Source organism: Mesoplodon densirostris, chromosome 4, assembly GCF_025265405.1.
Source record: "Mesoplodon densirostris isolate mMesDen1 chromosome 4, mMesDen1 primary haplotype, whole genome shotgun sequence".
In the NCBI taxonomy this organism is placed as follows: Eukaryota; Metazoa; Chordata; class Mammalia; order Artiodactyla; family Ziphiidae; genus Mesoplodon; species Mesoplodon densirostris.
The window spans coordinates 36149762-36164255 of record NC_082664.1 but is presented as its reverse complement, the minus strand read 5'-3'; the positions used below and the strand labels follow the sequence as shown (position 1 = coordinate 36164255).

General features: G+C 37.0%; 1 protein-coding gene across 3 annotated transcripts in view; it reads left to right on the top strand.

Moving 5' to 3' along the window:
* PALS1 (protein associated with LIN7 1, MAGUK p55 family member) overlaps nucleotides 1-14494 on the top strand; it is a 106905-nt gene that overhangs the window by 59950 nt on the left and 32461 nt on the right. For all 3 annotated transcript variants that reach the window (XM_060095970.1, XM_060095968.1, XM_060095969.1), the window contains exons 5-8: nucleotides 7331-7408; nucleotides 7969-8115; nucleotides 9305-9466; nucleotides 11303-11380. In XM_060095970.1, the coding sequence (XP_059951953.1) occupies nucleotides 7331-7408; nucleotides 7969-8115; nucleotides 9305-9466; nucleotides 11303-11380 (465 nt within the window). The remainder of the gene's footprint in view (nucleotides 1-7330; nucleotides 7409-7968; nucleotides 8116-9304; nucleotides 9467-11302; nucleotides 11381-14494) is intronic.

The window sequence follows — 14494 nt, the reverse complement described above, 5'->3', positions numbered from 1 at the left end:
GTCAAGTGGGTGGTTTTTGTAAGAAAATGTAAATTACCAAAAGTGACTTAAGAAAAGATAACCAAAAAAAGTAGTAACTATAGATAAAATTGAAAGTTGGAAATCCACCCCTAAAATAAACTACCAGGCCCAGATAATTTTACAAGCTCTATCAAAACATTAAGGAACATATGAAACAGTTAAATAAACTGTTTTCATGTATAAATGTTGACTATTTCCCAACTCATTGTGCTAGAATAGTATAGATACTAAAAACAGTAGTTCTGTAAACCAGTGTATATAACTATGCTCACCAAGTCTCTAATCCAGTTTATGAACATTAATATACAAATCTTAAAATGTGAGTAACTCACATCTAGAAATATATTAAGGTAATAATTTACTATGTGCTAGGTAGTGTGCTAAGCAGTTTATGTGGATTATCTCAATCTTTTAAGAACCTTACATTGTAGGTGCCAATCTACAGGTGAGGAAACAAAGACTAAAAAAAATTCTTCATAATCAAGTGGAGTTTATCCTAGGAGTGCAGGAATTGCTTGACTTGGGTACATTTTTTAATGTGATTCACTGTAGTATGGTGGTTGTTTCATTACTCTCATATAAATTTATCTGTTAGTCTGTAACTTTAAAATGTCATCTCTGATTTAAAATGTAGTTACATAAACATATGATTAAAACACTATAAAACAGCAACATAACTGTTAGGACAGTTCTTTCCTTATATAATCAATATTAGTCTCTTTTACATAGTATGTTTGCAGAAATTTTCAAGAAGGAAATACCTCATTCATAGGCATAAATAAAAATGCTATTGTCAATCAGGTAACAAGATTGAAAACTCTGTGAGAAAAAAATACTTTTTTAAAGTTATAATTCTCTTTAGTGCTTTTCTTTCTTACAAGTAGTTTTTACAATTTCTTTTCAATTTTTATTTTTTTTAAGCAGCAGGTTCTTATTAGTTATCCATTTTATACATATTAGTGTATATATGTCAATCCCAATCTCCCAGTTCATCACCCTCCCCCACCACTTTTCCCCCTTGGTGTTCATATGTTTGTTCTCTACATCTGTGTCTCAATTTCTGCCCTGCAAACCGGTTCATCTGTACCATTTTTCTAGGTTCCACATATATGCATTAATATACGATATTTGTTTTTCGCTTTCTGACTTACTTCACTCTGTATGACAGTCTCTATATCCATCCATGTCTCTAAAAATGACCAAATTCTGTTCCTTTTTATGGCTGAGTAATATTCCATTCTGTATATGTACCACATCTTCTTTATCCATTTGTCTGTCGATGGGCATTTAGGTTGCTGCCATGACCTGGCTGTTGTAAATACTGCTGCAGTGAACATTGAGGTGCATGTGTCTTTTTGAATTATGGTTTTCTCTGGGTATATGCCCAGTAGTGGGATTGCTGGGTCATATGGTAGTTCTATTTTTAGTTTTTTAAGAAACCTCCATACTGTTCTCCATAGTGGCTCTATCAATTTACATTCCCACCAGCAGTGCAGGAGGGTTCCCTTTTCTCCACACCCTCTCCAGCGTTTGTTGTTTGTAGATTTTCTGATGATGCCCATTCTAACTGGTGTGAGCTGATACCTCATTGTAGTTTTGATTTGCATTTCTCTAATAATTAGTGATGTTGAGCAGCTTTTCATGTGCTTCTTGGCCATCTGTATGTCTTCTTTGGAGAAATGTCTATTTAGCTCTTCTGCCCATTTTTGGATTGCGTTGTTTGTTTTTTTAATATCAAGCTGCATGAGCTGTTTATATATTTTGGAGATTAATCCTTTGTCTGTTGATTGGTGTGCAAATATTTTCTCCCATTCTGAGGGTTGTCTTTTCGTCTTGTTTGTAGTTTCCTTTGCTGTGCAAAAGCTTTTAAGTTTCATTAGGTCCCATTTGTTTATTTTTGTTTTTATTTCCATTACTCTAGGAAGTGGGTCAAAAAAGATCTTGCTGTGATTTATGTCAAAGAGTGTTCTTCCTTTGTTTTCCTCTAAGAGTTTTTATAGTGTCCAGTCTTACAATTAGGTCTGTAATCCATTTTGAGTTTATTTTTGTGTATGGTGTTCAGGAGTGTTCTAATTTCATTCTTTTACATGTAGCTGTCCAGTTTTCCTAGCACCACTTATTGAAGAGACTGTCTTTTCTCCACTGTATATCCTTGCCTCCTTTGTCATAGATTCGTTGACCATAGGTGTGTGAGTTTATTTCTGGGCTTTCTATCCTGTTCCATTGATCTGTATTGCTGTTTTTGTGCCAGTACCATATTCTCTTGATTACTGTAGCTTTGTAGTATAGCCTGAGGTCAGGGAGTCTGATTCCTCCAGCTCCGTTTTTTTCCCTCAAACAGCTTTGGCTATTCAGGGTCTTTTGTGTCTCCATACAAATTTAAAGATTTTTTGTTCTAGTTCTGTAAAAAATGCCATTGGTAGTTTGAGAGGGATTGCATTGTATCTATAGATTGCTTTGGGTAGTATAGTCATTTTCACAATGTTGATTGTTCCAAGAACATGGCATATCTCTTCATCTATTTGTATCATCTTTAATTTCTTTCATTAGTGTCTTATAGTTTTCTGCATACAGGTTTTTTGTCTCCCTAGGTAGGTTTATTCCTAGGTATTTTATTCTTTTTGTTGCAGTGGTAAATGGGAGTGTTTCCCTAATTTCTTTTTCAGATTTTTCATCATTAGTGTATTGGAATGCAAGAGATTACTGTGCATTAATTTTGTATCCTGCAACTTTACCAAATTCATTGATTAGCTCTAGAAGTTTTCTGGTGGCATCTTTAGGATTCTCTATGTATAGTATCATGTCATCTGCAAACAGTGATAGTTTTACTTCTTCTTTTCCAATTTGTATTCCTTTTATTTCTTTTTCTTCTCTGATTGCTGTGGCTGGGACCTACAAAACTGTGTTGAATAATAGTGGCGAGAGTGGACATCTTTGTCTTGTTCCTGATCTTAGAGGAAATGCTTTCAGTTTTTCACCATTGAGAATGATGTTTGCTGTGGGTTTGTTGTATATGGCCTTTATTATGTTGAAGTAGGTTCCCTCTGTGGACACTTTCTGGAGAGTTTGTATCATAAATGGGTGTTGAATTTTGTCAAAAACTATTTCTGCATCTATTGAGATGATCATACAGTTTTTCTTCTTCAATTTGTTAATATGGTGTATCACATTGATTGATTTGTGTATATTGAAGAATCCTTGCATCCCTGGGATAAATCCCACTTGATCATGGTGTATGATCCTTTTAATGTGTTGTTGGATTCTGTTTGCTAGTATTTTGTTGAGGGTTTTTCCATCTGTATTCATCAGTGATATTGGTCTGTGGTTTTCTTTTTTTTTTTTTTTTTCTTTTTGCGGTATGTGGGCCTCTCACTGTTGTGGCCTCTCCCGCCGCGGAGCACAGGCTCCGAACGCGCAGGCCCAGCGGCCATGGCTCACGGGCCCAGCCGCTCCGCGGCATATGGGATCCTCCCAGACCGGGGCACGAACCCGTATCCCCTGCATCGGCAGGTGGACTCTTAACCACTGTGCCACCAGGGAGGCCCGATTTTCTTTTTTTGTAGTATCTTTGTCTGGTTTTGGTATCAGGGTGATGGTGGCCTCATAGAATGAGTTTGGAAATGTTCCTTCCTCTGCATGTTTTGGAAGAGTTTGAGAAGGATGAGTGTTAGCTTTTCTCTAAATGTTTGATAGAATTCATCTGTGAAGCCATCTGGTCCTGGACTTTTGTTTGTTGGAAGATTTGTAATCACAGTTTCAATTTCATTACTTGTGATTGGTCTGTTCATATTTTCTATATCTTCCTGGTTCAGTCTTGGAAGGTTATACCTTTCTAAGAATTTGTCCATTTTTTTCCAGGTTGTCCATTTTATTGGCATAGAGTTGCTTGTAGTAGTCTGTCATGATGCTTTGTATTTCTGTGGTGTCTGTTGTAAGTTCTCCTTTTTCATTTCTAATTTTATTGATTTGAGTCCTCTCCCTCTTTTTCTTGATGAGTCTGGCTAATGGTTTATCAATTTTGTTTATCTTCTCAGAGAACCAGCTTTTAGTTTTATTGATCTTTGCTATTGTTTTCTTTGTTTCTATTTCATTTATTTCTGCTCTGATCTTTATGATTTCTTTCCTTCTACTAACTTTGGGTTTTGCTTGTTCTTCTTTCTCTAGTTCCTGTAGGTGTAAGGTTAGATTGTTTATTTTAGATTTTTCTTTTTCTTGAGGTAGGATTGTATTGCTATAAACTTCCCTCTTAGAACTGCTTTTGCTGCATCCCGTAGGTTTTGTATCATCATGTTTTCATTGTCATTTGTCTCTAAGTATTTTTTTATTTCCTCTTTGATTTCTTCAGTGATCTCTTGGTTATTTACTAATGTATTGTTTAGCCTCCATGTGTTTGTGTTTTTTTATGTTTTTTTCCCTGTAATTGATTTCTTAACTCATAGCATTGTGGTCAGAAAAGATGCTCGATATGATTTCAGTTTTCTTAAATTTACTGAGGCTTGATTTGTGACCCAAGATGTTATCTATCCTGGAGAATGTTCTGTGTGCACTCGAGAAGAAAGTGTAATCTGCTATTTTTTTTTTTTTTTTTTGCTGTACGCGGGCCTCTCACCGTTGTGGCCTCTCCCGCTGCGGAGCACAGGCTCCGGATGCGCAGGCCCAGCGGCCATGGCTCACGGGCCCAGCCGCTCCGCGGCATATGGGATCCTCCCAGACCGGGGCACGAACCCGCATCCCCTGCATCGGCAGGCGGACTCTCAACCACTGCGCCACCAGGGAGGCCCTAATCTGCTATTTTTGAATGAAATGTCCTACAAATGTCAATTAAATCTGTCTGGTCTATTGTGTCATTTAAAGCTTGTGTTTCCGTATTAATTTTCTATTTGGATGATCTATCCATTGGTGTAAGTTAGGTGTTAACGTCCCCCACTATTATTTTGTTACTCTCGATTTCCTCTTCTATAGCTGTTAGCAGTTGCCTTATGTATTGAGGTGCTCCTATGTTGGGTGCACATATATTTATAATTGTTATATCTTCTTCTTGGATTGATCCCTTGATCATTATGTAGTGTCCTTCCATGTCTCTTGTAACATTCTTTATTTTAAAGTCTATTTTATCTGATATGAGTATTGCTACTCCAGCTTTCTTTTGATTTCCATTTGCATGGAATATCTTTTTCCATCCCCTCACTTTCAGTCCGTATGTGTCCCTAGGTCTGAAGTGGGTCTCTTGTAGACAGCATATAGATGGGTCTTGTTTTTGTATCCATTCAGCCAATCTGTGTCTTTTGGTTGGAGCATTTAAGCCATTCATGTTTAAGGTAATTATGAATATGTATGTTCCTGTTACCATTTTCTTAATTGTTACGGGTTTGTTTTTGTAGGTCCTTTTCTTCTCTTGTGTTTCCCACTTAGAGAAGTTCCTTTAGCATTTGTTGTAGAGCTGGTTTGGTGGTGCTGAATTCTCTTAGCTTTTGCTTGTCTGTAAAGCTTTTGATTTCTCAGTTGAATCTGAATGAGATCCTTGATGGGTAGAGTAATCTTCGTTGTAGGTTCTTCCCTTTCATCACTTTTAAGTATATCATGCCACTCTCTTCTGGCTTGTAGAGTTTCTGGTGAGAAATCAGCTGTTAGCCTTATGGGAGTTCCCTTATATGTTACTTGTCATTTTTCCCTCGCTGCTTTCAATAATTTTTCTTTGTCTTTAATTTTTTGTCAGTTTGATTACTATGTTTCTCGGCATGTTTCTCCTTGGGTTTATCCTGCCTGGGACTCTCTGCGCTTCCGGAGAGTGGCTATTTCCTTTCCCGTGTTAGGGGAGTTTTTGACTATAATCTCTTTCAATATATTTTCGGGTCCTTTCTCTCTTCTCCTTCTGGGACCCCTGTAATGCGAATGTTGTTGCACTTAATGTTGTCCCAGAGGTCTCTTAGGCTGTCTTCATTTCTTTTCAATCTTTTTTCTTTGTTCTGTTCTGTGGCAGCGAATTCCACTGTTCTGTCTTCCAGGTCATTTGTCCATTCTTCTGCCTCTGTTCTTCTGCTATTGATTCCTTCTAGCGTATTTTTCATTTCACTTATTGTATTGTTCATCTCTGTTTGTTCTTTAATTCTTCTAGGTTTTTGTTAAACATTTCTTGCATCTTCTCTATCTTTGCATCCATTCTTTTTCTGAGGTCCTGGATCATATTCACTATCATTATTCTGATTTTTTTTTACAGAAGTTTGCCTTTCTCCACTTCATTTAGTTGTTTTTCTAGGGTTTTATCTTGTTCCTTTATCTGGTACATAGCCCTCTGCCTTTTCATCTTGTCTTTCTGTGAATGTGGCTTTTGTTCCACAGGCTGCAGGATTGTAGTTCTTCTTGCTTCTGCTGTCTGCCCTCTGTTGGATGAGGCTATCTAAGAGGCTTGTGCAAGTTTCCTGATGGGAGGGACTGGTGGTGGGTAGAGCTGGGTGTTGCTCTGGTGTGCAGAGCTCAGTAAAATTTTAATCTGCTTGTCTGCTGATTGGTGGGGCTGGGTTCCCTCCCTGCTGGTTGTTTGGCCTGAGGCAACACAGCACTGGAGCCTCCGTGGCTCTTTGGTGTGGCTAATGGCACACTCTGGGAGGACTCACACCAAGGAGTACTTCCCAGAACTTCTGCTGCCAGTGTCCTTGTCCTCACAGTGAGCCACAGCCACCCCCCACCTCTGCAGGAGACCTTCCAACACTATGAGGTAGGTCTGGTTCAGTCTCTTATGGGGTCACTGCTCCTTCCCCTGGGTCCCAGTGGGCATATTACTTTGTGTGTGCCCTCCAAGAGTGGAGTGTCTATTTCCCCCAGTCCTGTGGAAGTCCTGCAATCAAATCCCGCTAGCCTTCAAAGTCTGATTCTCTAGGAATTCCTCCTCCCTTTACCGTACCTCCAGGTTGGGAAGCCTGACATGTGGCTCAGAACTTTTACTCTCGTGGGTGGACTTGTGTGGTATAAGTGTTCTCCAGTTTGTGAGTCACCCACCCAGCAGTTATGGGATTTGATTTTATTGTGATTGCGCCCCTCCTGCTGTCTCGTTGTGGCTTCTCCTTTGTCTTTGGATGTGGGGTAACTTTTTTGGTGAGTTCCAGTGTCTTCCTGTCAATGATTGTTCAGCAGTTAGTTGTGATTCTGGTGCTCTTGGAAGAGGGAGCAAGTGCACATCCTTCTACTCCGCCATCTTGAACCCGTTTTCCAGTTTTTACAATTTTAAATCATACTTTTTTAAAAAATAAAAATCTTTATAAATGCTGGTGATAGTTTCTATAACCTAGGAAGAATATTCTTTGTTTCTTAGGTACAAACTGTTTTGAAGCCAATCCACCAGAAGGAAGGACAAGAATTAACTGCTTTGCTGAATGCTCCACATATTCAGGTAGAAAATGGAGAGAGCATCATATATGTGGTTTTTCCAGCATCCAAAATCACTTTGAATCAGAGTCTCTTGGGCTAAAAGAGACCTCAAATATTAATGTATCCTGTTTTGATTGCTTTCAACTCCCACTGCAGAATAATTAGTTGGATTATATATTTTTGTACTTAAAGTTAACCACATTATTTTTGAAACAACTTATTATTCTTTACAAATTCCTCCCCTTTTTGGTCATATTTTTCCATAAATTTTAATTATCTATGATGTTGGACCCTTGAGGTAATTTTGTTTTTTATGAAGTTTAATAAGCATTTTAGACTTTCAGAACTCATCCCAGAGTATTCCCTATTATACCTAACAAATCTTTAGTTATTATTAGCTATAAAAGATACAGGGTTGCATCTGTACTTCAGTTGGAAAGTTTGGAAAGAGATCTGAATATATAATTAATTACAGCACTTCTTTTAAAGGTTTAATGATACTATGTACATGATTAGGTTAAAATCTCTCTACAGAAATAAATCATGCTGTTACTTTAAATGCTATGGGTTTCTTTGAAACAGGCACTTTTACTGGCCCATGATAAGGTTGCTGAGCAGGAAATGCAGCTAGAGCCCATTACAGATGAGAGAGTTTATGAAAGCATTGGCCAATATGGAGGAGAAACTGTAAAAATAGTTCGTATAGAAAAGGCTCGAGATATTCCATTGGTAAGTGTCACACATCTCTGATATAAGGTCCTTTCTACACAGGGGTCTTCTGTATGGCATATAGTTGAAGACCCTTTACATTTCTGGTAGTTTTTCTCTTTGGAGGCTAATTTTTTGGAATTCTTTTATGTTCTTCCTCATACTCCTTATTCATCTGAGAAATAATTTGTTCATCTTTTCTCACCCATGATTTGATGAAAATAATAGCTTGTGTAGTAATTGTTGAACAAAGAAGGGACAAGTAATCTGCGTCATTAGTCTGCCAGCTTTTTAAAAAAACAGTGGAATGTCTGAGCTTTTCATTCAATGTGATTACTTATATACTTCACATATACTTAGAAGTATGCATTGTTTAATGTTAATATTTTGTAGATTTTATATGTAGAATGTCTTTCTGTTAGTCTGCTATCATTGACTTAATTTTCTTTATTTTCAGAGAAATATTTTTGAATCCTGAGTTCTCAAATTGTCTTGCACAGTGTGGTACATGAAATAGGGACTGTATTTTATTAAAGGGCATTTTATGTAACTAGGTTTTTCCCCACCAGAAAGAAAGAAATTGAGAATGTTATGACAAAATTTTAAAATAAAAGTTCAGGAGAAAAGTGTTACAAACTGTCTACTTTCAAGCTTTATTCTGTATTTCATATTTCCAGTTTTTGAGTGTATATATTGCAGTTGTACTTCCAATTTGTGTAATAAATATTAATGTTTAATACATTTTAATGTGAATTGGATGTAGCTATAATATTTAACATTTTGATAATTAACCAGATTAGTATTCATCTCTTTATGATATTTTGAATTTAAAAAGACTTTTAGTTACAAGTCATGTTCACTAATTATACCTAAATATAGTATAACCATTTGAATAGCATCCAGCATATAGAGAACAAATTTGATTATAGGCTTTCACATTGTTTTTGAGCAAGTGCATTTTTATGCTGTTGTATGCTTCAAAAGTCTGATTTTAGAATTTTAACGAATGGAATGCTTCTGAAGCAAAAAATGTGGGGGAAATGATCAGCTTTCAAACCTAATTGCCATGATTATTCTAGCTGTGTAAATACATTTTTTCTCAAGATAACTGAAGGCTAGAATTGTGGAAAAATAAAAATTAAAAAATGAGGAAATGTTGAAAAAAAATATTACATTTTAATTTAAATATTGGCTATTGAATTTTTTTAAGGGTGCTACAGTTCGTAATGAAATGGATTCTGTCATCATTAGTCGGATAGTAAAAGGAGGTGCTGCAGAAAAAAGTGGTCTGTTACATGAAGGGGATGAAGTTCTGGAGATCAATGGCATTGAAATTCGGGGGAAAGATGTCAATGAGGTTTTTGACTTGTTGGTAAGTTGGCCCGGGTAGAAGAATAATTGATAGACTCTCAAAAGCCTCCTTTGTTATTGGACTTAAGAATAAAATATTTAAAAAGCATTTTAAAAATAACTGTTCAGATCTCTATACAATTTCTAGCATAATATTCCCATGCTATAGTTGTTTCCACAATATTTATTAGTAGAATTTTATTCTTGTGCGGGTGGAGGTGCTACTGATTTTTTTTTCTTTGTTACTACCAGGTATATTTTATTCACCTCTGAAATCACTAATAATAACTCATTCAAAAATACATGTATTAAATGCCTACTGTGTGCTAACTGCTAGGGAAACAGTAACAAAGTTCACATCCTCAATGATTTTTATGTTCATTTTGGTTTTTTATTACCTACAATTGATTGTTGTTTCCTTAGCAATATTAGATGATAACAGTGGTATAGATCTACATTGTTCAATATAATAACCATTAGTTACATGTGCTAGTTATTTCTATTTAAATTAAGTAAAATTTAAAATTCAGTTCCTCATTCTTACTAGCTGCATTTCAGATGCTCAAGAAGTGTATGTTACTAATGGCTATTGTATGAAGGTGTAGATATAGGAATATGGCATTCTGCAATTCCAGTCCACTGATCAGAGTTCCGTCATCATAGAAAGTTCTGTTAGACAGTGGTGGTATAATCAGGAGGCCATTTAGAGCCAACTTTTGAGGGTGATTTATGATCACTTCATATTTACCCATCAATCAGATTTATATTCTTATTTACTTAATATCAGTTGTTACATTAGAATCTCTCCTATCTGCTGACCTCTACTGAAGAATCTAGAAAACATCCTCACATCCTTATTGTCACCCAGTCCCATTCATTGCTTTGATAGCACAAAGTGCCAGTGGTCATTGTTCTCAGCCCTTGTTTGACTGGCTGCTGTCTCTAGATTGAGTACTGCTCCCTGCTGTCTCAGGACCAGAAGTGTGATTACTGTCTAGGCTGAAGGTAGCTGAGCAAGGTGGGCATTGGTGTACAGGTGTCCCTTGGTATCCATGGGGGATTGGTTCCAGGGCCCCCATGGATACCAAAATCTATGGATGCTCAAGTCCCTTACATAAAATGGCATAGTTTTTGCATATAAGCTACGTACATCCTCCAGTATACTTTAAATAATCTCTAGATTATTTATAATACCTTATACAATGTAAATGCTAAGTAAATAGCTGTTTACAGGTGGCAAAATCAAGTTTTGCATTTTGGAACTTTCTGGAATTTTTTTCCATCCGCGGTTGGTTGAATTCACAGATATGGAACCCATGAATACGGAGGGCCGACTGTACTGGAAAATAATAGAGAACCTAGCAGTAAGATTCTATACAGTTATAAAATAGAATGAATGACAGAGACAAAGCATCTGGGAAGTAAGAATATTTGTGTACTTGCATTGCTTTTCTAATCCAAGTAAAATTACTATTTCAAATTCTACTGTATTAAAATCGATGTATGTCAGAGTAGGTGACCCTGAAGTGCTGCAGTGTCTCCCAGTCCTTCACTGTGGAATCTTCCAAACTTAAACTTAATGGAAGACAAAAACCCAAGACTTATGGGGTAAGTGGCTTTTCCCAGTGGACGAGAGGACCAAAATTGCACAATGTCATATTCCTGGGTAGCTCTATAATGGAGTCCACGAAAGGCATAATTTGTGCTTCCTGATAAAATGGGATTCATCTTTTCCAGTTTTTTTTTTAAGTCTCCTTGGGGTTCCAGAATAGTCTAGTTTAGGGACTATTGATCATAAGATCATGGAATGATTTTCATAAATACAGCTTTTTTAAAAAATGTACTTTTTCTGTTACAGTCTGATATGCATGGTACTTTGACATTTGTTCTGATTCCCAGTCAACAGATCAAGCCTCCTCCTGCTAAGGAAACAGTAGTAAGTGATTTTTTTAATGTTCATTATTTATTCTCTGATGGCTACTGTTTACTTTTTTCTTAATTAACAAACTTTATTTTTTAAGAGTATTTTTAGGGGACTTCCCTGGTGGCACAGTGGTTAAGAATCTGCCTGCCAATGCAGGGGACACGGGTTCAATCCCTGGTCTGGGATCCCACATGCCACAGAGCAACTAAGCCCGTGCGCCACAACTACTGAGCCTGAACTCCAGAGCCCGCGAGCCACAACTACTGAGCCTGTGCACCACAACTACTAAGCCTGTGCACCACAACTACTGAAGCTCACGCTCTAGGGCCCGCGTGCTGCAACTGCTGAGCCCGTGTGCTGCAACTACTGAAGCCCACACACCTAGAGCCCGTGCTCCGCAAGAAGGGAAGCCACTGCAATGAGAAGCCCACGCACTATGACAAAGAGTAGCCCCCACTTGCCACAACTAGAGAAAGGCTGCATGCAGCAACAAAGACCCAATGCAGCCAGAAAAAAAAAAAAAAAATTAAAAAAAAAGAGTAGTTTTAGGTTCGCAGCAAAATTGAGCAGAAAGTAGAGTTCCCACATAACTCCCACTTTCACACATGCACAACCTCCCCTGCTATCAACATTCTACACCAGAGTGGTGTATCTGTTACATTGGTGAATTGATGGTTTTATTATTACCCAAAGTTCATAGTTTACTTTAGGATTCAATTTTGGTGTTGTACATTCTATGAGTTTTGACAAATGTATAATTACATATATCTACCATCGTAAAGTACAGAATAGTTTCACTGCCCTAAAAATCCTCGACGCTCTGCTTATCATCACTTCCTCCCGCCAACCCATGGCAACCACACTGTCTTGACTGCGATGGTTTACCTTTTCCAGAATGTCATATAGTTGGAATCTTACAGTATGTAGTCTTTTCAAATTGGCTTTTTTCCACTAGTGGTAAGCATTTAAGTCCTCCATGTCTTTTCATAGCTTGATAGCTCCTTTCTTCTTAGCACTGAATAATATTCCATTGTCTGGATATACAACAGTTTACCCACACACCTACTGAAGGACATTTTGGTTGCCTCCAAGTTTTGGTAGCTATGAACAAACACCCCTGTGGAGGTTTTTCTCTGGATATAAGTTTTCAGCTCATTAATACCAAGGAATTGAAAACCTCAAACAAAAACATGCACAGCAATGTTTATCATTTGAGCATCAGAAATGTCACTCTAAATACTTCTTGCACTTAAGTAAAAACAGGTAAATTCAATAGATTTTATTTAAATAAATATGACATATTAATATTTCAAAGTAAACTCTGAAAAGTAAAAAAATAGAAAATACTTCTTTTTCAGAATTTTTATGACTTACAATGTTCAACTTTGTCTTTTTCTGTCAGTATAGGTGGGTTTATTTAATTTAAATATGCTTAGTGTAGTGGGAAAAAGTGCTTTTTACAAAGTATGCACAACTCTTAATTTAGAATGTGTATTGCTCTTTATGTTAAATACTCTAGCTATAGTAAAAAACAGACTTCATTACCATATGATCCAGCAATTCCACTCCTAGGTATAGATCCTAAGAGAACTGAAGACATACCTCTTTTCAAAAACTTGTACATGAATGTTCAAAACAGCATTTTTCATAGTAGCCAGAAGGTAGAAACAACTCAGATGTTTGCCAGCTGATGAATGGAAAACAAAATATGGTATATCCATAGAATGGGATATTTGGCAGTTAAAAGGAATAAAGTACTGATATATGCTACAACATGGATGAACCTTGAAAAAATTATGCTAAGTGAAAGAAGCCATTCACAAAAGGCCGTGTATTGGGTTCATTTATATAAAATGTCCAGAATGGGTAAGTCCATAGAGACAGAAAGTAAATTAGTAGTTACTTAGGTGAAAGGGTGGGGATTTAGGAGGGAATAAGAGTGATTCCCAATCAGTAGGGCTTTGATAAAAATGTTCTAAAATTGTGATTGCACGACTCTAAATTTACTAAAAACCACCCAACTGCACACATGGGTGACTTGTATAGCATATGAATTATGTCTCAGTAAAGCTGTTAAAAAGTCGTAGACTTGGGCTTCCCTGGTGGCGCAGTGGTTGGGAGTCCGCCTGCCAATGCAGGGGACACGGGTTCGTGCCCCAGTCTGGGAGGATCCCACATGCCGCGGAGCGGCTGGGCCCGTGAGCCATGGCCGCTGAGCCTGCACGTCCGGAGCCTGTGCTCCGCGGCGGGAGAGGCCACAACAGTGAGAGGCCCGCATACCGCAAAAAAAAAAAAAAAAAAAAAAAAAAAAAGTCATAGACTTCAGTGTGCTGGATTAACATGGTAGCCTGATGTATTGCATCTGTTACTATTCTTAATTTTTGTACAAGCATAACAATTTGAAAGGGAACACAGTTTCATTTTTTTCTTAATATTTCATCACAGTTATGTTTTATATTTTGGCTATCGTTCCATCTTTTCCCTTTATTGGAACATATTGAAGTCAGTGTTGCATTTGCAACCTTCCTTCTGTTTAAAGTTCTTTGTAGGAAGAGAAATGAGGAAATAGTTTGTCTTTGAATTTCAACAGCCTTATTCTCAGTGCACTAGTCTTTTCCACATATCTCTCCCATGAACAAGCGTGAACTTCAAAAGTAGCTATGCAGTGTGAGGAGACACAACAGAAGAAGGTTGGAATATTTGCTTACTTATGTGACTTTAACAAGAAAGGGAGAGAAAGGAGAAGAAAAGATGCTAGGCTTATCCCTTTTAGAATACAGCATTTGATGGGTAGAGGTGTTTTCAAAATAGAAATTGTGTGCAATATTTTTTTCCCTTCATTTCCTCCTTTCATTGAGAAGAACTCTCAATTGCAATATCTCTTGTAAAGTTTTTATCAAACTTAAACAGGTTTGAAATGAACTACTATTATTAATGCTCGCATGGAAGATTTCCACAAGGAAAACAGTGATAGTATATCATAATTTTATTTGGCATATACAGAATAATTTTATATTGGATTAGTGATTTTAAGAAATAACCATTTTTTAAAATTGAAGTATAGTTTTTGTTTTGTTTTGTTTTGTTTTGTTTTTTTGCGGTACGTGGGCCTCTCACTGCTGTGGC